Source organism: Gracilinanus agilis, chromosome 1 (genome assembly GCF_016433145.1).
Source record: "Gracilinanus agilis isolate LMUSP501 chromosome 1, AgileGrace, whole genome shotgun sequence".
NCBI classification, from domain to species: Eukaryota; Metazoa; Chordata; class Mammalia; order Didelphimorphia; family Didelphidae; genus Gracilinanus; species Gracilinanus agilis.
Window position 1 is genome coordinate 406,708,292 of NC_058130.1, and position 25,177 is coordinate 406,733,468.

General features: G+C 36.7%; 1 protein-coding gene across 1 annotated transcript; it reads right to left on the reverse strand.

The window, feature by feature from the left end:
* Window positions 1–3,635: 3,635 nt before the first annotated feature.
* On the reverse strand, window positions 3,636–24,653 carry HAUS1 (HAUS augmin like complex subunit 1). The gene is made up of 9 exons (XM_044657834.1): window positions 24,507–24,653; window positions 21,666–21,840; window positions 20,992–21,127; window positions 19,731–19,865; window positions 17,613–17,736; window positions 13,501–13,566; window positions 7,787–7,858; window positions 7,171–7,218; window positions 3,636–3,887 (listed from the first exon to the last, which is right to left on the reverse strand). The coding sequence occupies exons 1-9, from the start codon at window positions 24,597–24,599 to the stop codon at window positions 3,807–3,809; spliced, it is 930 nt and encodes a 309-aa protein (XP_044513769.1). The 5' UTR covers window positions 24,600–24,653; the 3' UTR covers window positions 3,636–3,806.
* Window positions 24,654–25,177: the final 524 nt, after the last annotated feature.

A 25,177-nucleotide genomic window follows, 5' to 3' on the forward strand; every position in this document is an offset into this window, starting at 1 on the left:
TTGTACTGATTTTACTTAAACATAATTTATACTGATTAGCTCATTTTAGTCTCACAACATTCATGGGAGGTAAGTACTACTAATATTACTATCTTCCTTTTAGAGATGAAAAAATGGAAACTCAGAAAGGCTAAATAACCAGTCATTAAGTAAAAGAGCCAATACTTAAGCCCAAGTTGTCTTGCTCCAACTTCTATACTCTTTCTACTAAATCATAATGGAGGGTGTATGGAGGTGTGATGAGTGAGGGGTGAGGGAGAAGTCAACCTTAAACAATGCTAGATATGACATCCAAAAGCAGAAATTCTGGAAACCTCCCAGCAACAAACAAACAAGAGGAAGAAGACAAAAATCAAGATAAAGTTTTCTGGAAGACCAGAAAGAGAACTAAAAACCAATATTTTGACCCAGGATTGAAGTTAGGGTACAGTAAATAAAGTTTTTATGAAATTTGCAACGAACAGTGGACAAAAGCAGTACAGACTTGTGTTTGTAAAATATCTCAGTACCTCCAAACTCGTGTAGTTGTGTACCTAAAATCATAAAAAGAACCTTAAATGTCTACCAGTCCTGCATCATGACAAGATTTAAATTAAAGATGACCCCTAACTATGGAGTTTTCCTCTGAAGGTTAACTTTTCTTCTGTTACTCAACTTATCCTCATTTAGGCCAGCCCCAAGCCCTTTGGTCCAATATTTGAATGTCTTGTGTGATTTTTACCATGTCTACCCAGAGTCAGAGCCTTTCTCCAGTCCTATGCCGAACCCTATAGGGGCAACCTATTTTCACTAGGCTGGCCTAGCAAAGCACCAGGAAAAGAAGTAAAATCTCAGCTGGACCCTGAAGGAGAAATCTAAAAATATATTACTGAGCAATATGAGAGGACTCTGCTAAGAACAGAGGGAATACCACACAGCGTAGTACTAAATAAAGCTCTCCTATCAGCTTCTGTGGGATAGTGTTCCCATCAAGCCCATGACTACCACAACCCAAGGCAGGAGGACCATTTCTAGCCCTCGCTCAATGAACCATCTGTCACCTGCTCCCAAGACCAGAAGAAAAACTCCACTTGGCAACTGAACAGACTCCAAGGAAGTAGAGTGCCCTCTTTATAACCATTTCTGTCTTTAGCATTCAAATCAGCAGCCTTTTTCCTTGTCTTCAACAGAAATGGTAATAGCTAAAATAGCTTTATACAAATTCCCTAGAGAACATCCATTCAATTAGGTTTGTGCTTATTATGTAATATCCAGCAATACATGCCCAACCATGTGCAAAAGTTGCCATTGCTAATTATATCATGCATTCATCACCGGCTCCAGCCTGGTCCAGGGCATTAGAAACGAGATACACAGCCACTTTATTCCAGGATTATTGGTGTGACTCCAGTCTGCAAGTGACAAAGTCATTGCCATATGAAGCTGGTTTACAACAGTGTGAGAGTAGTTATACGCTTCAGTTTTGCTTCAAATAAGCACATGTCCATATAAATCGTAGAGACTCACCACCCTGGGGTTTTGAAGGATTAAGAGGATTAATTACACTTTTATCCTGAGACTTGATCCATCCTTTATCCTAAGTCCTAAAACTGCCAAATTAAAGTTGACTATTTACCCGGTGTCAGACTAAGTCTTTGTTAATAGTCTAAAGGATTACCTACTTTCAAATTTGGGGCATGTAGCCTTTTAAAAGAACCAGAACTAAGAAATGATTTGGAGATCCTTTTAGAAACAACCACTTTCTTTGGGGGTTCTCAGTACAGACGTGCCAGCCTAACTCAGCCAGAGCCACTGCCAAGTGCAAGTGGGCTCCCCCATTCTCCACACCTCCAAGATCATTTTTAAAATTACCCATTTTATGACTCATTTTCCTTGGCCTTTATAAGGAATGGATATTCATGTCGGGCTAACAACTGATAAATTTGTTAACCCTCCCAAGTAACGACTTTGCCATAACACGAATGAGTGACGAAGGTGAGAATTTCAGGCACCGATGTGAGTTGTTGTTGGAGGTATTTTTAGTAATCTAATATAAAATAGCAGAACTATCCCTAGGATTAAGAAAATTGCAGGGATCACCCCTGTTGCCAAAAATTTGGTGGTTTTTTTTTTCTTTTGCTGTTTTAAACAATGTTGAAAGAACTAAGTGCTGAAACCGCAAAAGGGTGATCAAGGGAAACAATAATGGGCTATGATTTAAGGGTCTTGAGTTCATCTTGGTTCTACACAAGTAGGTGAACTTGAGTAAATTTTTTAACCTCTAACCTCAATTTCTTTATCTGAAAAGTAGTTTAAAAAAAAAAAGAACCCTTATCTTTGTCTTAGGATAGATATTAAGTATCAGTGCCAAGGCAAAAAAGTGGTAAGAGCTAGGCAATTGGGGGTAAGGGATTTGCTCAGGGTCACAAGTATCTGAGGTCACATTTGAACCCAGGACCTCCCATCTCCAGGCCTGATTCTATCCTCTAAGCTACCTACCTGGCCCCAAAATAAATATTTCAACCTTAACTTGGTTGTTGCAAGGAGTAAATGAAATATATATGAAAACACATGGAAAATTTTATATTGTGTTAAACATAGGATTAATATTAGCACTACCCATATCGCAGATCTTAAGGACCTAATAAGTTGTATGTAGAAATGATTTGAAAAAATATAAAGCACTATGCAAACTATTAGGCTATTATTTTTGACAGGAGAGACTTATGATACTCTAAATCCACCTAAACCTTGTCTCTAGAATATGTTTAGGCACTGTAGAGAGGAACTGATAATAAAATTACTAGTTTTAATTATATCCTATTATCAACAAGGACATACAACAAAATGAGGCAAATATGTATTAGCATAAAACACCAAAATTCAGAGATATATAGCAAAAGAAATCTAATAATTAATCAATAACAAAAATAACTAATTGAATAAGCATAATTAGTTATGTTTAAGAGTGTGTTGGACTGGGGCAGCTGAATGGCTTAATAGATAGTCAGGCCTGGAGTCAGGAGGATCTGGGTTCAAATCTGGCCTCAGATACTTCCTAGCTGTGTGACCCTGCATCACTTAACCCCGCCATTGCCTAGTCCTTGTCCTACTAAAACAGAAAATAAGGATTCAGGGGAGAAAAAAGGAGTATCTTCAATGATATGGTTTCTCAGGATTCAGCCTGGGTCTAGATTACATCCCTTCATTGCTCCCCTCATCCAATAAGTAAGCATGTTTATGCCTTCCTCTCTGTAGCTGGAATATCTAAAGCCCACCACAGTTTACAATGATCTCTCCTTTTCAGACCTTGCACAGAACTAATTTATGGCTTGTAAGTTTATACACTTTGTCATATTCTTCCCTAGTAAGTTTCTACAGTGTACGCCTTGTTCTATTCTCAAGATTAGACTCTTTGCAGGAAAGAACACTGCATGGGGAGGCCACTTGCACTGAAAGTACAGAAACTTCTTTTGTATCCTCCCATCATGTTTTGTTACATAACCCTTGTTTTTTACTTTTGTTGTACCAATTTATTCAAAAGGAAAGATGACAGTCATCATAATATTTACCTACTGGATGAAATAAAGGATACCAAACCTCTGAACTATTAAGCACATCAGCATAGAAAACTGACAACCAAGATAATAGTTTATTTTAAGTTTAAAGAAAATATGTATTTGGATACAAAAAGGCAATACATATTGGGACTTTTTTTTTATAAAGATACTATCATTTCATGCAAAGAACACAGGAATAAGGGATTAGGGAAGGCAGACAAAAAATACACTCAAAATTTTTAAGTCCTTTTCCATTCACTTCACTTATTAGGTAAATCGACGCTTACTTTGATCTGGCAACAATTCCATCATGTCCACCTTCATTGTGAGCTCAGCATCCACAGAATTCTAAAGAAAGAATCACAACAAATAGGATTCAAGAATATTTGTTTTAAGTTCCTATCTTTACTTCTCTTCTACAGTTATTTTAAGCCAATGGAAGAACAAAGTAGATTAAATTCTGGTATCCCAAATAATATAAATATTTCAAGACATTTCCTCATCTACTTGCCCCTCAAAATAATGTATATAAGATGTTAGAAAGTTAGCAATAATATGAACAGCAACTAAATCACTTCCTAGCACTAATATGTCCCTCCCATCTATCTCCTGCTTCTCTCTTTCCTATTAGCTGCTACAAACACAACTCTTAACTCTGCTCTTTCTTCAGAAAGTAGTCTCGGGGGCAGCTGGGTAGCTCAGTGGATTGAGAGCCAGGCCTAGATACAGGAGGTCCTAGGTTCAAATCCGGCCTCAGCCACTTCCCAGCTGTGTGACCCTGGGCAAGTCACTTGACCCCATTGTACTCTCTTCTGCCTTGGAGGCAATACCCAGTATTGCCTCCAAGACAGAAGGTAAGGGTTTTAATTAAAAAAAAAAAAAAAAAAAAAAAAAGAGTAGTCTCATTCCTACTTTCCTTAGCCATATGTCTCTCTAGTTCCACTCTAATTCTATCTACCCTCCTAATGTTCTGAGCCTTTCCATTGTTTTCCATGGAACACTCACTTTATTGGAGGCTATGTATCCTTGATATTTTCATCAGGCACTTCTTGAACTTCCTGGTTCTCACTGAAAATTCTCTTTCCTCTATTAAAACCACATTTCCTTTGCAAATCTCTCCAACGTAGGATATTTTTTCTTCCACTTCATAACCCCCAAAGAAGAATCCAAATAACCCATTTCTCACTATTTCTAGACCACAGATGTGCCATCAACCTCGGTATTATTTTGAAATTCATGCCATCTAATTAGGTCAGCTTTTCCCATCCTTATAGACTAACAAGTCACATTCCCACCTTCCTCAACAATGAGCACCTCTTAAGAGTTTAGCCCTTTAATTCTTCCTATTGTCCTCACTATTACTTTTATATCAGTATCAATGATCCTTCCAAGGCCTTACCCCTAAGAATTGCCTGACATTATCAACCTGAATAATCTTCTGTCTCTACTTCACCTCAGTCATCTATCAACACAGTCATTCATCACTGCTACAAACTGCTTTACCTCCAAGCTCCTGAAGTCTTCAATTCTTTCAGAACACAACTGTCTCTCTTGCCACTTTTCCCTTTCTCTCACAGCTACTGAACCTGCTCTTTATCAAGACCTCTAGTCAATCAATTCTTCCTTTTTTGTCCTAATCAATTAGCCCTTTTCTATCTTCACTAGTCTCTGTACTAGCTCCAACTCCATAAACTCCATTTCTAATGTTCTCACTAGCATCTCAGAATTCCTTGCCATTCCTCTATCTCCCTCTCCCCACCAAATAATTACTAATTCCTAATGTTAAGTAATGTAGGACTCTTGGACTTTTGAGTATTAACAGGGAAAGTACTAAAAGTGTGTTAATTAGCCATTTCTTCTCAAATGGTACTCGCTGCTTCTCAGGAATCTTTTTATCTCTTTAACAAATTCCCAATAGTTACTGAAAATTTTTTGCTCTTAAGACTTTTAACCCTATCCTTGCCTCTTCCTTATTCTAAACAGATTTCATTTCCTATATATCTAAGAAGAGATGGAAGCTAGTTAAACATTTCCCTAGTGCCTGTGATTGTTTCCTATGTCCTTACCCCTGAAATTAGCCCATTTCCTTCTCTGTGGTTCCTTCAGTCCTGTCTAAAAAAATATTCCCATCTCGTCTAAAGTAAAAAAGTTCTTTCCTTCTATTCTGTGATGTCCTTAAATTCCTGTTGCATATTTGTACTTCCTTCCACTGCCAAACTTCTAAACAAAAGTAATCTACAATTGCTGCTTCTACTTTTTCAATACCCACTCTACCTCAATCCTCTGCCAAGGCTGAGATCTCCATGTCCTCAATGTCTCCAGTCACTATATCGAATAACTATTTCTCAATTTCCACCCCCTTTGACTTTTCTGAAGCATCTCATTTCATAAGCCACCTGTCTCCTTAATGCTCTCTTCTGCCTTGTTTTTGTGAAAATATATTTTTATGCCATCGAGTAAAAAGGGAAAAGAAGTTGTGGAATTGGAAAGGGATTGGGAGAGTATTAACAACATAAATTGATAATGATTGGCTATAGGACATGAGAGAGAATAAGGAGTAAGGAGTGAAGGATCCCACTCCATGCCATAGTCAAGATAAACTGAATTAATTACTTATATTTTCCCCAACTCTCGCCTTTGCTCCTGCTATTCCTTATACTTTTGATACCTTTATTTCCCCATGTTTACCTATTAAAAATCACACATTTCCTTCAATGGTCAGCTCAAATCTTACTTCCTCTATTAAGTCTTGTCTGATGTTCTCAATCAGGAGTGGGCTAACTTTGGAACAAAGAATAGTTTCATAGGATCAAATAATATGAGTTTAGAAACAGCAGGGACCTTAGCAACCATCTAACTCTCTCATTTTACAGGTGAAGAAACTAGTTTTGCTAGGTTCCCTAGAAAGTTTAAGTGACTTTCCCAGGATCACACAGCTACTGAGAGTTTGAGGTAGGATGTGAACCCAGACCTTCCTGACGCCAAGTCCAGCATTTTATCTTGTAAAACAAAGGTTTTCAAACTTTTCCAAAATAGAAGAATTCTTCAGTTTAAACCAAACTTTGGCAGAACCCTTTTAGTAAAATCCTCTAAAATTATTTTTAATACCTACTAACAAACAGCATAAAATTTGGCTAAAAACAAACAAGGCATTTCAGGATTCCTTGCAATAGAGTCTGAGAAACACTGCACTAAACCAACCTACAATTAATTCATTTTTTTGTATTATAGCTATCTTCCCTTGAAGATCATAAACTTCTTGAAGGCAATATGGCATAAAGGATAGGGGCACTAGACTTGGGAGTCAGGGAGATATAGATTCAAATCTTGCCTCATATATTTAATAGCTGTGTGATCCTAAGCAAGTCACTGAGCCTTAGTTTCTTCATCTATAAAATGAAGGAGTTGGATTTGATGACCTTGAAGGACCTTTCTAGCTCTAAATCTATCAATCTTTCACCTTACAATCAACTTTGTATCTCCCTTAGCACCAAATCCAGTGACCTCTACATAGTTGTTACTCATTATAAATTTGCTGAATGAACAAAGAACATGTGTTGGGGAAAGAAGTTCAAAGAGAACTTTATGGAACACTACACAGCCACATTTATAGGTTTCTTTAAGTACATACCAGTTCTCGCTTGGCTTCTTCAATTTTCACTTGAGCAAGAGAAGGATTCTTTTAAAGAGGAAAAAAGGTATATGTTAGATAACAGAAATTTTGTCAAATCACAGGGGCATGTCTTAAAATAAAGTTAAGATACATAGGTCTCTTTAAGCAAGTAAATGTATGAAATCTTTTTTTTTTTTTTTTTTTTTTAGTGTTATGGATCGTCTTCAAAAGAAACAGTGAATATGCTCAGCAAACATACAAAATTAAGAGACAACAGTGGGCAAGACAGCTAGTCGGCTCAGTGGATAGAGAGCCAGGCCCAGAGACAGGAGTTCTTGGGTTCAAATCTGGCCTTAGATACTTCCCAGTTGTGTGACCCTGGTCAAGTCACTTAACTCTAACTGCCTAGCCCTTACTACTACTCTTCTACCTTGGAACCAATACTTTGTATTGATTTTAAGATAGAAAGAAAGGGTATTTTTAATTAAAAAGAGAGACACACAAAGATAGCAGTAGATTAACCAAATGGAAAACAGTCTAGTAGTGAAATGAAACTCTCAGAATACTTCCATTATTTCTAAGAAAACTTTGGGATATGAAACATTTTTAAAAGTCATGACAGTGTAATAAATACCGGCATTAAGTCTAAATAGGATTCCAATCTCTTCTTCAAAGGTGCAGTCTGTTGTTTGAGTTCAGCCAGTTTCTAAGGAAATAATTGAACCAAATTACCAGAGAGCAACAGATTGACAAAGACATTTGAAACTTTAAAAAAAAAAGAAAAGAAAAAAAAAGACAACCAAGTATAACCAAGTTTCAAAGGTAATTAGAAAGAAGAAAATAAACTACCAATGAAAATTTTTACAAATAGTTTAAAAGAGAAGTTATACATCCAATATTTTTTTAAAGAAGAGCAGGAGTTAGGGATAGGCTATTTAATTTGATAAAGGAATGTAATGGGGGAAACAGCTAGAGTCCCAATTATATGCTATCTGGGAAGTTTCAACTTTAGTGCCAAGTAGTCAAAATGGAAAATGTAAAGACAGCCAAGCTCTAAAAGAGCTACAACATACATACATACATATAATACTAAAATGAGAGAAGTTAGCCCTTAAGTTAGAAACATAAACCAAGTCTTGCAAAAAAAGGAAAATGAAGTTGTAATACATGACTATAACAATACTATTATTCAGTAAGAAAGAGAATATGAAGAATTAAGAAAAACTTGAGACTTGTATGAATTTATGCAGATTAAAGACAGCAGAACAAAGAGAACAGACAAATATACACAATGACTGCTGAGAGACATCAGAACTCTGATTGATGCAATGAGCAACCTTGACTACAAAGGGCAGAATAAGTGTAGAATGAGGTATATGTTGTCGGTCATGACTAATGTGCTGGTATAATTTCATTAATCTATTTCCTTGTTTCAAGAGAGGGTTCCATGGGGGTTGGGGAAGATTGGAAAGTGGCAGTGGTGTTTTAAAAAGCATCAATAAAACCCTTAAAAAAAAATCAGTAAATCAAATGAATCCTAGCTCATTAAGGGCAGAATAGTGAAGAAATGTACATTAGTAGAACTACAAAGAGAAAATAAAAGGAAAAGAAAAAAAATGTATGTTAATAAACATTCAAAGCTAATTTCATCAAAAAGACACACTGTAAAGAGTAAACAAAAAGTTATACAAGCATACAGGTATCAAGAAACAAAGAAGATCAAAGATCTCAGATATAGTTTGTATTCTGCCACTCAGAAGCAGATTATATTCAAAAAATGACATGGAGAACCATGAGATTCTTTAATTCTGAAACAGCTAGGTGGAGCAAAGGCAGCTAGATAGCAAAGCAGATACAGTAGTGGGCCTGGAGTCTAAGACCTGACTTCAAATGTAACCTTGTACACTTATTAGCTGTGTGACCCTGGGCAATTTATTTAATGATCTCTTTGTCTCACTTTCCTCAAATGTAAAATGGGGATAATAAAAATACCTCCCCTGCAGAACTGCTATGAAGACCAAAAGAGAGAATATTTGTAAAGTGCTTCCTTAGCACATGACCTAGCTCACAGTAGGTGTTATATCCTCATCCTTTCCCCTCTCCCTCCTCTAGATCCTTTGACTTGCAATGGTCCTGGGATATTTAGTAATGAGAAGTTCATCTTTCCTCTATGCTGAGGTGGGGACTCCAAGGACTTTACTATCCAATTAAACATGGTCAATGCATCAATTTTTCAATAATTTTGTTGTTGTTATTGTTATTCAGGACTTGACAAATAGAACAACAACAAAAATCAACATTTCCACATACATAGAACAGAAATTATTGTGAAGGATAAATAAATCAATAATTTTTTTTTAAAAAGGGGAAGCAAGAAGCCACAGAGGAGAGAATACCAGGCCTGGGGTTGGGATGATGTGGGTTCAAATTTGGCCTGAGGCATTCCCAGCAGTGTGACCCTGGGCAAGTCACAACTTCATTTTGCCTAGCCCTTGCCCTTCTGACTTAGAGTAGTTACTAGGACACAAAGTAAAAGTTCAAAAATAAAACAGAAAAAGGTTATCTTTAAAATGCAGCTAGGGGACAGCTGGGTAGCTCAGTGGATTGAGAGCCAGGAGGTCCCAAGTTCAAATCTGGGCTCAGACATGTCTCAGCTGTGTGACCCAGGGCAAGTCACTTGACCCCCATTGCCTAGCTCTTACCACTATTCTGCCTAGGAACCAATACACAGTATTGATTCCAAGATGGAAGGTAACGGTTAAAAATAAATAAAATAAAATAAAATAAAATAAAATGCAGCTAGAAGGTAACATTTCCTTTTTTAATAATTTGTATTTATACCTATTGTTTTTATATCCCCTTCATTTCCAAATATAACCCCATTCCCCCAACCAAATGAGATATCTCTTATCACAAAGAATAAAAAAAGAGCTGAAACTGCTGAAGAGTTCAACAAAACTAACCAACACTTCCATGGAGTCTGACAGTATATACAATGTTTCCATAGTCTTGCACCTCTGTAAAGAAGGGAGAGAGGTGCATTTTTTCATCTCTTCTTCAGGATTAACGAAGGTCACTATAATAACAGTTAAGTTTCAGGAATAAAACTAATTAAAACAAAATAGGAAGATAAAGTGGCTATGTGAAAATGTGAAAGATTAACACTTCTTTCCCTTTTGGCTAAAACGGAAAATATGAAAATCCAAATCATTTAAAATTTTTTTCAACTCATTTAAAAAAATCATAACTATCTTTTAAAAAGTTAAAAAGTTGCTTTCTTTTATGTCTAGAAGTGCCCAAATGCAGTACTTTTATGACTTTTTTCATTTTCCTTTTATCCCTTTGGGGTCTAATAGTGGTATCATTGAGTTAAATGGGTAGGTCTATGTATAATAACTTTTGGGGAAGTGTCTTAATTTTTTAGAAATGGTTGTACCCATTCATAGCTATACCAACCATGCACTAACATACCTGTTTGCCTATATCCCCTCCAAAATCTGATATTTCCCTTTCTTGTCAACTTTGCCAATCTGATGAGAAGAGGATAGCAACTCAAAGAAGCTTAATTTGTATATCTCAAAATATTAGTGACTTCATGTCTTTTTTTCCCCCCACAACCAGAGGAAGACTGTATTTCTTCCCTTGAGAACTTTCGGATATTATAGAGTCGGAGAGCTATAGAACTCTTAAGCACAGAAATAAGCATGCATTCTTGGGGGATAACTCAATATCCTTCCAGAGTCCCCAACAGGTATGATGCTATGATTTCTGAGAAGCATTATAAGTGCAGAATGAGGTATATTATTTTCAGATATGGACAATATGATGTTTTGCTTGAATGTACTTATTTCTTACAAGGGACAATTCTACTGGGGTGTAACAGGACTAGGAGAAACTCATTCAGAAGCAACAGTTATGTGTGCACATATATAAATATATATTTTAAGGCATTAAATATTCTTAAAAGAAAGCAAAAATAAGTAGTATTTTTTTAAACTTTCTTTTTGAAAAATGTATTTATTTAATAGAATTTATTCCCAGGTATCTCAGCCTTTCCTCCCTTTTTCATACCATAGAAGGTATCATCCGACATAAAGATTTGTATGTATAGATTTTGCCTTTCATGGTTTTAATTTTTAGTTCATTCTCCATAGGTGGACATTCAAAAGTTATTCTTCATATAGTAATTCTTCAGCTGAATATAGTGTTCTCTTGGTTCTAACTTGTTTTACTCTTTTTATTATTTCATATAGAGCTTTCCAAGATTTAAAAAAATTAACCTGTTCAGGGTAGCCAGGTGGCTCAGTAGATTGAGAGCCAGGCTTAGAGATGGGAGGTCCTAGGTTCAAATCTGGCCTCAGACACTTCCTAGCTATATCACCCTGGGCAAATCACTAAACCCCAGTTCCTTAGTCCTTACTGCTGTTCTGCCTGGGAATCAATGCACAGTGCTGATTCTAAGACAGAAGGTAAGGGTTTTAAAAAACAAATAAATTAACCTGCTTATTATTTCTTACAACACAGTAATGTTCTATCACAGTCATATATCACAATTTGTCCAGCCATTCCCCAATCGATGGACATCTCAATTGTCAGTTCTTTGCCACCACAGAGAGAGCTGCTATAAATATCTTGGAACGTACAAGTTTTTTTTTTCCCTTTTTCCCTGATCTCTTTTGGAAACAGACCCAACAAAGGGACTGCTGGATCCAAGGCTAGACAGTTTTTTAATAACTTGCTGGGCATAATTCCAAATTGCTCTCCAAAATGATTGGCTCAATTTGCATTTCCACCAACAGTGTTAATGTCCCATTTTTCTACAACCCCTCTAGCAATTGTCATTTTATCCTTTTATCATTTTAGCCAAGTATGAGATGACATATCTAAATTGTTTTTTTTGCACTTCTCTAATCAGTAGTGATTTAGAGCATTTTTTCATATATATATGAGATATATATGAAATATATAAAATATATATGTGTATATAATGCTCATATATACATATATATATAGATAGATAGAGAGAGAGAGAGAGAAAGTGCTTCAATTTCTTCATCCAAAAACTGTCTGTTTGTATCTTTTGCCCATTTATCAACTGGTGATGACATTTATTCTTATAAATTTAACAAAGTTTCCTATATATTTTAGATATGAAACCTCCAGGTGAGAAACTGTCTACAAAATTTTTTCTCCAATTTTTTGCTTTCTTTCTAATCTTGGCTACATTACTTTTATTTGTATAGAAAATTATTTTCTGTCTCATAATGCTCTCCATCTCTTATTTACTCATATATTCCTCTCCTATTCATATATCTGATAGGTAGTATGTTCCCTATTCTTCTAACTTGCTTATGTCTAGGTTATTTTGATCTTATCTTAGTGAATGGTATAAGATATAGATCTATTCCTTAAGTCTCTGCCAAAATACAATTGTCCCGGTAATTTTTAACAAATAGCATGTTCTTATTTCAAAAACTTGGATCTATACTTTTGTCAAATACAAGGTTTTTATATTCTTTGATTACTGTTTGTGGTATGTCCTGTTCCACTGATCTTTTTTTTTTTTTAATCAATCAATACCAGTTAGTTTTGATAATTACTGCTTTGTAATACAGTTTAAAATCCAAGTACTGCTAGACTTTGTTCCTTTACATTTTTTTTTATTAATTAAATTTGGTTTTCTTGATTTTTTATTCTTCCAAATGAATTTTACTATTTTTAAATTATTTTTTCCAGCTTAATAAAACAATTTTTTTGGTAATTTATTTGGGATGATATTGAATAAGTAGATTAGTTTCGGTAGGATTGTCATTTTAATTATATTGGCTCTGCCCACCCATGAACAATTACTATTTTCCCAATTATTTAAATCTGACTTTGCGTAAAAAGTGTTTTATGTTTGTGTGGTTCCTGAGTTTGTTTTGGCAAGTATTTTATTCTGACTATGGTAATTTTAAATAGGGTATTTCTTCCTATCTCTTCTTGTAAGACTGTGTTAGCGATATATAAAAATGTTGATGATTTCTACTATTTTGCTGAAATTATTGTTAGTTTCAACTTTTCTGTTGAATCTCTAGGATTTCCCACATATACCATCACATCATGTGCAAAGAGACAGCTTTATTACCTCATTACTCATTTTGATTCCTTCTATTTCTTTTTCTTCTCTTATTACTATACTAGCATTTCTAATGCTAACTTAAATAATATTGGTAATAATGAGAATAAGTAGTATTTTAAAAGAAGTCAAAAGTTTCATTCAAATCAAGTAATGTCTTTTCAAGGGCCAGGTTAATTTGCTAAATTATTTAAGAAACAGAAGATTCAATTAGGTTAAAATTAGCTCACCTCTGAAAGTGTCAATAATGACTGATGAGATAGAGAAGCATCCATCCCTCGAGCTGAAAGTTGCTCCTAAAAAACAAAAACAGAGATCCTAAAATTCATAACAATTTTCTTCAAATGAAGATGCTGTTATACATTTTCAGGAGTATAAGCTTTAAGCTGTAATTTAATTGATGTGATTTTAATTTAAGTTATAAGTCAGACAAAAGCACTAATCTATTCATGCATTCAAGTATTTTTATTCATTAATCATACACCCCCTAACAAATGATACAATATAACCAAAATAAAGAGCCAATAATTCCTAAGTTATAAGGTATTTTGTGGCATAAAGGAAAATTGGTGACAATGGAAATCCCACTGTTGTTTTTTTTTAAACCCTTACCTTTCTCTTAGTATCAATTCTAAGACAGAAGCAGCAGCAAGGGCTAGGCAATTGGGGTTAAATGACTTGCCCAGAGTCACACAGCTAGGTACTGTCTGAGGCCATATTTGAACCCAGGTCCTCCTGACTGCAAGCCTGGTGCTCTATCCACTGAGTTACCTAGCTGCCTCATAAATTCCACTGCTTTCAGGAAACTTCCTAAAAATATCAGGAAAAGATAATTATGAAGATGCACTTCAAGGCTCAACTCCATTAACTAAAGACAATACTCAGAAGGGCCTACTATTATAGACCTAAATAAGGATTTCAATGGTTGATAAAGGAGACACCTAACAGATAAGTAAAGACTCATTTGATAGACTAATATAGGCAGGTAGAGAATACTGAGAAAGTCAACTTGAAAAGTCCCAAGACAATGCATCATAAGTATGAAGAATAGGGTTCCGAATAAAGAAAATCTGGAAATAATTATTCATCTGATTGATCCCTGGGGATAATCAATGTGTATGTTACATCATCATATTGATTTAAAAATAATTCACTAAGTAAGCAGGGTGAGTTTATTAGGGAATACTTACAGGGTAATAGAGTAGAACAAGAAAATTTTGTCTTTTCCATTTCAAATATCTATATGCTAAGGCATGGTCCTCCTCTCTTCTTGTATCTTATTCACTGATTTTATGGGTTGAAGCAAATATAGAACCTCACAAACAACCAAACACAACAGTAACTTGGGAGAGCCAAAAAAATCTATGATTAATGGCCCTGCCATTCACTTCTGAGAAGTCTGCTTTTCTTCAGGGTTTGGTAAAGCCTAACATTCAGTTCATAGAAAGTCAAGAGAAAGTCAATTGAAAACCAAGAAAAGGCAGTATTCCAACACAAATAAATTACTTAAATACCAATGAGAAAAAGTCTGAGTCATCATTGCCTCCATTTATGTTTAAAGTTTTTTTATATCGGAAGTTCCACACTAAAACAAGAGTAGAAGGGAGCTGTATATTACACAGTATTAACAAAAATTACATTGGAAGATACTTTGTGGCATTTAAAGTAATTTAAAATCTGGCCCCTTTTTATCTTTCCAGATTGAAAAAAATTATAAAACCCTTATCTTCTGCCTTGGAATCAATACTTAGTACTGGTTCCCAGGCAGAAAAGTAGTAAGTGATAAGCAAGGGGTTAAGTGACTTGCCCAGGGTCACACAGCTAGGAAGTGTCTTCAGGCCAGATTTGACCTGTTTTCAAGTCTGGCTCTACCCACTGAACCACCTAGTTGCCTCTCTTCCCAGATCTGTTATACACTCTTCCCCTTCCCGTACTCTATGGTCCAGGCACATTGACCTACATGGAATATATTGCTCCATATACACAATGTTCTATATTCCATCTTCATGCACTCGCACTGGCTATTCCCATCTTAGGAATGCTTTTCCCTTTTAGACTCCTTGGTTTCTATCAAGACTCAGTTCAAACATCACTTTCTGCAGGCCTTTCCTATTACTAGCTGTCTGGCCCCCCTCTTCCCTCAATCAAGGTGTCAGTGCTTTCCCTCTCTGGTTACCTTATATCTACTCTGAATGTAATTTTGTTATGTACAAGTTGTCTCCCACATTAAAATGTAAACTTCTTCAAAAGAGGAATTGTTCTTGACTTTTTTTTAAACCTCCAGAGTTTGTCAGAGTTCTTGGAACAATGTACATATTTAATAAATCTTTGACTGACTGGAAGGAGATCTGTGCCTCAGTCAAATATCTCAGGAATCTGTTCTTGGCCTTCTGCTATTTCATATTTTTTATCAAAGATTTGGATAAATGCATAAATGGCATGTATATCAAAAGTGATGATAGACAGCTAGGAGGTATAGCTCAAACACTGAATATGTGACAAAACTGTGATCCAAAAATATTAATTTAGAATGCTCGGTTGATTTAATAAAAAGAAATTTAATAGGAATAAAGTATAGAGTCTTGTGCTTGGATTCAAAAATATCAATTTCACATTACGATGTTCTGAAGAGTACACAAAAAGAAGATAGATATGCCAGATAGTGCATCGGAAAAAGTTCTATGGATTTTAGTGGACTGCAATCAAAAATGGATGCCAAAAATTCAAATATAGTCTTAGAAAGGTATCCTGTTCAAAATTAGAGACATAATAATCCAGCTATAGGCTACCCTGGTCAGACCCAATTTGGAGTACAGTAGGGCCCCAGTACATTCCAAGACCTATCATGGATGACTGAAAAATTGGATTTAAGTGAACACTTGCTGACTCCCATAGTATATACTCTTGAGCTCCCTGCTCTTGCCCCTCAGCTTGTCTCAGTGGCCTCCTACCCCATAAAAAAAGTGAAAGTGGAAGCAGAAGAGACCAGCACTGAGGCAGACTGCTGCTGCAGGTGGACTTCTGGCACTTCAATGGTGGACCTCTGCTCCGGTACTTCAGACTCGCTGCACATTACTGAAATCTTGGAAAATGAAACTTTATATAAGGAGGCCCTTCTGTGCTATTTTTATTTCCAGGTTCCACATTTTAGGAAGCACACTAATAAACTTTGTGAGCATCTAGAAGGCAACCAAATTGCTTGTCAGCTCTGGGAGGGGGAAGGAAGAGGGGAGGAAAAGAATACGAATCATGGAACCATGGGGAAATAGTCTAAATAAAATTTTTAAAAAAGAAGGCAACTAAGATGGCGAAGAGCCTCAAGATCAGACTGTATGAGCATCAGCTAGAGCAGCGATTCCCAAAGTGGGCGCTACCGCCCCCTGGTGGGTGCTGCAGCAATCCAGGAGGTGCATTTATCTTTCTTATTAATTGCTATTAAAATTTTTTAAAAATTAATTTCCAGGGGGCTAAGTAATATTTTTTCTGGAAAGGGGGCAGTAAGCCAAAAAAGTTTGGGAACCACTGAGCTAGAGGAACTGCAGAAACAAGGAAAAGGTTTAGGGAGAACATGAAAGCAGTCTTCAAATGGCTGAAAGTTCTGTCATGTAAAAGAGGCATTGAATTTTTCCTGCTTAGCCTGAAAAGGCAGAACCAGGAACAATGAATGAGAAACTGGGGAGGGGTATATTAGTTTTGATGTCAATAACTTCCTAACAATTAGAACTATCCCAAATTGAAATGGGCTGCCTTTTCAAGCAAAGGATAGATGACCACTTGGGTATGTTGTAGAAAGTATGTTCAATGTATGGACTAAACTAGATAGCTTCTGAGGCCCCTAAATTTTATTACCTTGGGCAAGCTGTTTAACTTCTCTGAACCTCAATTTTCTCATCTCTAAAGTAGGGGTGAAAGGTATGATGGATCAGGAAGATCTGGATTCATGTCCTGCTTCTAACACACACTGGTTGGGAATTAGATCTGGATATATCACAACCTCTCTGTGCCCCAGGCACCCTCTCTGATACACTAAGTTGTAAAGAAGGTAACAATTTTCACTGGAATTCTCTATACCAATAAAATTACAGGGTTAAATATTCCTTTCCTACTACTGCTCTCTACCCTACCCAAGGAGTAGTAATATAGACCCTTTCTCACAGAGTTGTTGTGAGAAGAGACCTATATAGACCTTAAAAGTGCCATGTCAATTGGAATTTCTTTTTAAACTATTTTCTTCTGAGCAGAAATTCTCAGATTTTTAGTACCCACTACCATAAAGTCTGAAATTCTCAAGGAAATGAAGTCATAGTAAAAAAACTGATCAGATTTAGTCCTTTATACAAACCTCTGCAATTTTTATTCTTAATCTGAGGTCATCAGATTTGGCTTTTAGAAAATCCATATTTGAAATTCGACTATCAACTTTGGCTCTTTCCATGGAAAGATGCAGCTCTGCCTTCTTGAGGTCCCTTTAAAAGATAAAATTTCCTTCATTTGAATGCAGTACATTTTTAAAAAGCACTGAACTGCAGTATCAGTTTTAATGTTTAACTTTCTATTAGCATTTCTGGAATACTTATTTGTTAACTATATGCAGTATCCCAAGCTGGCTTTCTCTGGGTACCCAACATACTCTTGGCTACCTCCCCCACATTGGTGCTTGGTGTTTTGCTCAGAGAATGTGAACTAAGTTTAATATCACCTTATGTCAAACAAACTTGGAAAAGTAAATCTGCTATCCCTCAAAAGTAATTAAATGCATTACAAAGCTACTATGAAATTAATTTTTAATGCGTCCTATTGTGGATTATACTTCTCTAATATCATGGAGACAGTGTACAGAATAGAAAAGGGAGATCCTGAAAAAACTGCTTTCTATTTTTAGAGATACCTATTTTATTATTATTTCATTTCTCTTATCAAAATTAAGATATCCTAATGTTATTAGTTGAATGAATTACTGTGCTGCATTAGATAAAACTATATTTGAAACATGTAAACAATTTTAAATACAGGAATATTTGACATGTAGACCATTTAAGATTACAACAGATTCCTGTTCTAGCAGATTCTATATCAATTCACTAGAGTAAGTCTAACATGAAAATTCATAACTTTCTCTGAAGTTTAACTGAGTTGAGAAATCAACCTCATAGTGCTTAAGATCTGTCCCTTGGAGGATGGGAAAGAATGGCAATATCCTTTAAATACAACATATATAAAAATAAGGATAGTTTTCTTTAGATAAGTAAATAATGAGGCTACAACCATTTACTGTGTCTACATGTGAGACATTGTGAAAGATTTTGTAAGTTTCCTCAGCTATTTAATGTGCATTTTTCATAAAAGTCTTTCTTACTTTCTACATGCTTCTGTGCAAAAGGAAATAGAATTGGAGTTACTGTCACTAATTTGCTAGACTACTGAACAAATTGCTTTCCCTCTCTGAACCTATTTTCTCTTTTGTAAAAATGAGTGCTGAATTCAATGATCTAAGGTTTCTACCAGAACTCTAAAAATTATATGAACCTATGACACTGACAGGGTCAGCAGGTACCCCTTGAATAAACACATATATAGAATAAAGCACATGTTTCTCCATAAACACCAAAATATTGATTGTAGCACATTCTGTGAGAGCAAAGAACTGAAAACAAAAATAAAATCTATCAACTGGGGAAGGTAGAAAAAATATAACAGAATGTTATTGTGCTGTAAGAAATAATAAATGCAATAAGCCCAAAGACATGGAAAGACCTACATAAATTGATGCAAAGTAAAGCTAAGAAAACAATATACATGATGAATATAATGTAAAAAGAATCACAAAAAAAATCAAAAGTAAATGTTGCAAAATTACAAAAAATTGGTATGACTCAAAAGGAGAGATATGAAAAGATATCCTTATCCTCTCCCTTTGCAAAGGTGGGAATCCCTCAAATGTTGTATACTGCATGTATTTCAGATTTTTTTAAATGTACTGATCAGTTATGCTGATTCCTCCTCCCCCCCCCCCCGTCTCCCCAGTTTCTCTCTCTCTCTCTCTCTCTCTCTCTCTCTCTCTCTCTCTCTCTCTCTCTCTCTCTCTTTCTCTCTCTTTCTTGCTTTTAATGAGATGACTCTCTGGAAAGGGAAGGAATACTGGTAGAAATTTGTGGTAATGTGAAAAAAAAAGTTGAGAAAAACTTTTTTTAAAAGTATATATCCATAGGAACCAAAATACTATTGTACATAGGATTCTCTTTCCTAACACTTCCAAGTCCCTAAGCCTATCAATAAGGATTCAAAATGGAATGCATGTTACCAACATAGGAGAAAACAGATACCCAGAAATATAAGTAAACATATTCTAGAAAATGGCAGCTCTAAATCAATATAACTCTACCCCAAACTAATGATCTCATAATATTCCATTCTGCCTTTACCAATCTAAGACAGCTATTATTTCCCCTCATTTACTCACTCTCGTAGACATTTTTCTAGCATTAGAGTTGCAGTTAGATTTTTTCCCAGTTTGCTCAATTCATGCTCCATTTCTTCATTTCTGCTCTTGGTGCGAAAAAGATCGGCAGTCAAACTGTTCACTGCAGGGATAAAACTAAGACAAAAATCTGATCACAGAACTGGAGGTTTGATGCTCTACAGAGACCAACAATCACTTCTAATTTCTAAATATTTAGCATACTCCTTCCCAGAATAAGTGTTTTTTTTTTAAACCCTTGTACTTCGGTGTATTGTCTCATAGGTGGAAGATTGGTAAGGGTGGGCAATGGGGGTCAAGTGACTTGCCCAGGGTCACACAGCTGGGAAGTGGCTGAGGCCGGGTTTGAACCTAGGACCTCCTGTCTCTAGGCCTGACTCTCACTCCACTGAGCTACCCAGCTGCCCCCTAGAATAAGTGTTTTTAAGACAAAAGACCAAGTACCAGTTCATGCACTGATACCTTCCAGCTGTGAGACACTGGCCAGGTCAACTAATCTGAGTTTTGCTTTTCTTTTATAAACCTTAAAGCACTCTATAAATGTGTTATTATCATTATATTATCAACCAATCATCCACCCATGAAGTATTCATTTTGAAGATTAACCTCATATGGATTCTTATAAATCTGAACATACACATAACATGCCACTCTCTAAGCATGTGTATGAACACACACACATACACACACATGTTATTTAAGTAATAGAACATAATGAGATTAGTAGTGGTTATTCTGGCTAGTGAATGCCCAGTTCTAGTAGTATGGAAGAAGGTTCACTAGATGACATGTGGAACCCTTCCCACTTGAAGCATAACAGAGGAAGGTAAGCTCTGAGGCCAAGAACCTTTCAACTACAGTTGGTGTACTCCTCTACTTATTATTTAGGGAATAATGCCATTACTCTATAATCTCCCACAGCCTTCCCAATAATAAGGGATGAAAAGTGATCCAAATGAGGAAGGCGGGGGAGAGGGAGGAATGACAAGGGGAGGGAGAGGAGAAGAAGTAGATTGGTCCTGGAGGAGAAACAGTTATTAATTAATTTTTGGATTATCTAATACCCTACATTAATTTGAACTAACAATATATCCTTTCATTGGTATAGAAAATAAATATTTCACCAAATATACTTTTTAGACAGTACCAGTATTATTCTAAACTGAACACTTCTCAGAATGACAAAGTCACTAAATTAATACTTTCTGGGGCAATTCACTGGCAGGTATTACAACTGACTTACCTAGCTAGGGAGGTATCCTTTGTTTCAAGCACCAATGCACTGTCAACCAAAGCATTAAGATAGCTGCTTCCAATACTAGAGAGACTGGTGAAGGACAGATTGACACTTTCCATGAGAAGATCTTGGAGATACCTGGCTAAAAGATTTAAAAAACATCTCATAATGAACAGAACAATTTTTGTACGTTATGAATCCAAATCAACTCTTAAGTGATTGCTCCTGTACTTCTATTACCTATTTTAGGTACATGAGGAGATTTAAAATACCATAAAAATTCTGTGAAGGAAGAGATCACATATAGTTAAGGGCATCAAAAGACATTTTGAAAAAGGTGGGATTCAAAGTAGGTTCTGAACAATAGATAATTTCTACAATGACTACAATATAGATAAAAAGAAATGGTATACCAGAAAGAGAGAGAATTTGGAGTCAGAAATACTGGGTTCAAATTCAATCTCTATTATTACTAACTGTGTAATCCTGGGTAACTCACCTAATCTCTCTGAGCCTCAGTTTCATCATCTATTAAAATAAGGATTCAGGACTTGATGACTTCTAAAGTCCACGCTAATTTTCTATGATTCTCTGATCTAACTCCTTTGCATCTCCCACAAAAAAAAACAAAGCTTATTTAGATTTACAAACATCCATTAAGATTCCACAGCTAAACTTACCTTCTGATTCATATTCTCTTGCCTTCTGTTTCAAGTCTTCTATTACCAAGGAGGTATCCCTGTCTCGTACTCTGTTACATTCTGAAAGATGATACAAGATATCTGTGGTCCTTGGATTCACTTCATATTTTGGAATGGGCTGATCACCAAAAATTTTTTTCAACCATGAAGCAATCTAATGATCAAAAGGAATATGTATACTATAAAACATTTAAATAGTTAACATTTATATAGCATTTAAACTTTGCAAAGAACTTTTTATCATTTAATCATCACATATTTACACATAATATTTGATCCTCAGAACAACCCTGTTAAAGCAACACTATTATTATCCTCATTTTACAAATGAAGAAATTGAAAATAAGAAAGATTAAGTGAATTGCCCAGGGTCACAGCTAAAAACTAATTGACTAGGATTCCAACTCAGGTTTTCTTGACTCAAGTCCAATAGTCTTTAACTACTTATCAACCAGGAAATCAATAAGATAAGGATAAAAGTGTCTAAAAGTGCCACCTGGTTATCTCTAGAAGTATTATAGGTTTCCAATATACTTTATTAACTCTTAATAGGCATTCATTTCAGGAATCAAATATCAAGGAATAATCTCGAAACAAGAATAACATATCAAGACAAAACTCCAAGTTAGCAGAAAATGGTCTAATCCCACAACATGGCAGTTTTGTCAATTTTTTTTTTTTTATTTTTAACCCTTGTACTTTGGTGTATTGTCTCATAGGTAGAAGATTGGTAAGGGTGGGCAATGGGGGTCAAATGACTTGCCCAGGGTCACACAGCTGGGAAGTGGCTGAGGCCGGGTTTGAACCTAGGACCTTCTGTCTCTAGGCCTGACTCTCACTCCACTGAGCTACCCAGCTGCCCCTTGTTAATTTTTTAAAAGGACCCTGTATCAAGCATTCAGGCCATTTAAGCAAATGAAATAAACTTTGTACCTTACTTTGTGATCCTTAAAGCCCTATATAAATGCTAGTAATATTTCTCTTTATGTGAGGTTTGAGGGAAGAGGCTGCAAATACTCTATGACTGTGACTCATAAATAAAAGTAATGGGGGGGCAGCTGGGTGGCTCAGTGGATTGAGAGCCAGGCCTAGAGATGGGAGGTCCTAGGTTCAAGTTTGGCCTCAGACACTTCCCAGCTGTGTAACCCTGGACAAGTCACTAGACCCCCATTGCCTACCCTTACCACTCTTCTGCCTTGGAGCCAATACATAGCATTGACTCCAAAACGGAAGGTAAGGGTTTAAAAAAAAAAAAAAGTAATGGTGGGGAGGGGAGGAGAAAGGGGGCAGTATCATGGAACAACAACAACAACAAAAAAAATGCCTGTGCTCAAATCCCAATTCTGTCTGCAACTTTTCTAGTTGTGTGAACTTCAATAAATCAATTATTTACTCCCCTCCTACTACTCTATGATTCAGCTATAATGGCTGATTTGCATTTCTTTAAATAAGATACTTCATCTTTAAGGCTTTGCAATGCTCTTCACTGGGACCCCTCAGTTTCTCTTATTTCCTTCAAGACTAGTTCAAATCTGATCTTCTACAAGAAGCCTTTTCCAGTTCCCCCAGCCACTAGTGTCTTCCCCTTCTAGATTATCTTCCATCTTCTCTTCACATATTTTGTACTTAACTAATTACTTGGATATTGTCTCCTCTAGTAAATGTCCAATAAATACCTTAAATTTCTGAATAACTGAATGGACAGATAAATCCTTTCGCCCATTTCTAAACTCTTAGCAGTTTACGCCATTAAATTAACTCTGCTGCTTTTTCTCCCTCTACCATTTCTATAAATTCTTAGTAAGAGTTTCTAGATATGTCAAAGCATTTCTTTATTAAGAAGCTGCTATGTGTCAGGTACTGTGCTAAGTGCTGGGGAAAAAAGGAAATGCCCCCTCCTTCCCAAAAAGCATGTCAGTCCCTGATTCCCAGGAGCCCACCTCCCTATCAATAAACCTCCAGGGAGGGCAAAGGCCTTTCTTTGCATTCTCTGCACTTTGCACAACAGTCTAGCTAGCACATAGTAAGAGCTTAATAAATGTTGACAGTCTACTCTCTCTTAAAATTTACTCATAGGTGGGGGCAGCTGGGTAGCTCAGTGGAGTGAGAGTCAGGCCTAGAGACAGGAGGTCCTAGGTTCAAACCCGGCCTCAGTCACTTCCCAGCTGTGTGACCCTGGGCAAGTCACTTGACCCCCATTGCCCACCCTTACCAATCTTCCACCTATGAGACAATACACCGAAGTACAAGGGTTTAAAAAAAAAAATTACTCATAGGTAAAAGGAGACTACTAAAGTGCTTCTCGGTGAGTGACACCAAAGGCCGGGGTTTGGAGCAGAGGTTGGGGAGAGGAGGAGAAGCGATATGGAATATGATGGGAAGAGGCAGAGGAGTCCCAGAGCCCTTGAATTCCAGGCTTTGAATTTGAATTTCGGAATAAAAGCCTCCCCATCTCCTGGCCTCCGCCTCCTGGACCATAATCAATTAATCCAACAATAAACATTTATTAAGCGCCGCCTGTGTGCCAGGCACTGCGTTAAAAGAAAATGCGTCTGAATACGGTTCCAATCTGGTGCGAGATGGGGAAGGCATCTTTAAGCCCCATCTGAGAATACGGGAGTGGGGGCTCCCAGAGGGCCCCTGGAACTGGGGGAGGTGAGGTGGGGAGCCGTAGGAGCAGAGAAAGTGCTTTGAGATCGAGGATTGGGTAGGGGACGGTACACGTTCGGAGGCTAAGGCAGCCCCAAGTCTAGATCCCAGGTCCAGCTAAGGGAGAAGGGAAAGAGTGGGGAGGGTTCCAAGGGCCTCACTCCCACTCACCTTCTCAGCCTTCTTCTCAGGCTTCTTCTCCTCTTCCTCTTCCTCTTCCTCCTCCTCCTCCTTTTCCTTTGGGTCCTCCTCCAGTCCTTCCATAATCTCCGCTCGAAGGGTCCGCCGCTCCCGCCACGGCCCGTGAGGCTTTGCGCCACCCGCCCCGCCTCCAACTAGCCAATTTCCAGTTAAGTAGGCGGGACGCTCGCGCCGTAGGGAAGGGGGTGGGGCCGCATGCGACTTTTCCGGCGAAGTAACCCCGGGCCTTTCTGGGAGTTGTGGTTCTTTCATCGGCCACCGGAAATGACTCTAGTTTCCAAGCCTCGCCTACTTTCTTGCCGCAATACTTCTGTAGCCACTGGCTACAACTACTGGGTTGTGTTTTGCCCTAGACCTGCTCATCTCCGTTGTCCTTGTTGCCTTTTTATTTCTTTCTTTATTTTCTTTCCTGTTTATATTTTGATTAGAATTCCCTTTTCCCAAGAATGTGTACATTTCATATATAAGCCTACGCTTTTCACTTTTTAAAAATGTTTATAAGCATTTTTATGTAGGTTTTTGTTTTGTAATAGGGCAAATATGGAAATGTTTTGTATGACTTAGGATGTATAATTGTTATATTTCTTGGCTTCTGAATGGGTGGGGAAGGAATAGGAGAGTATTTAGAAATCAAAAAATTT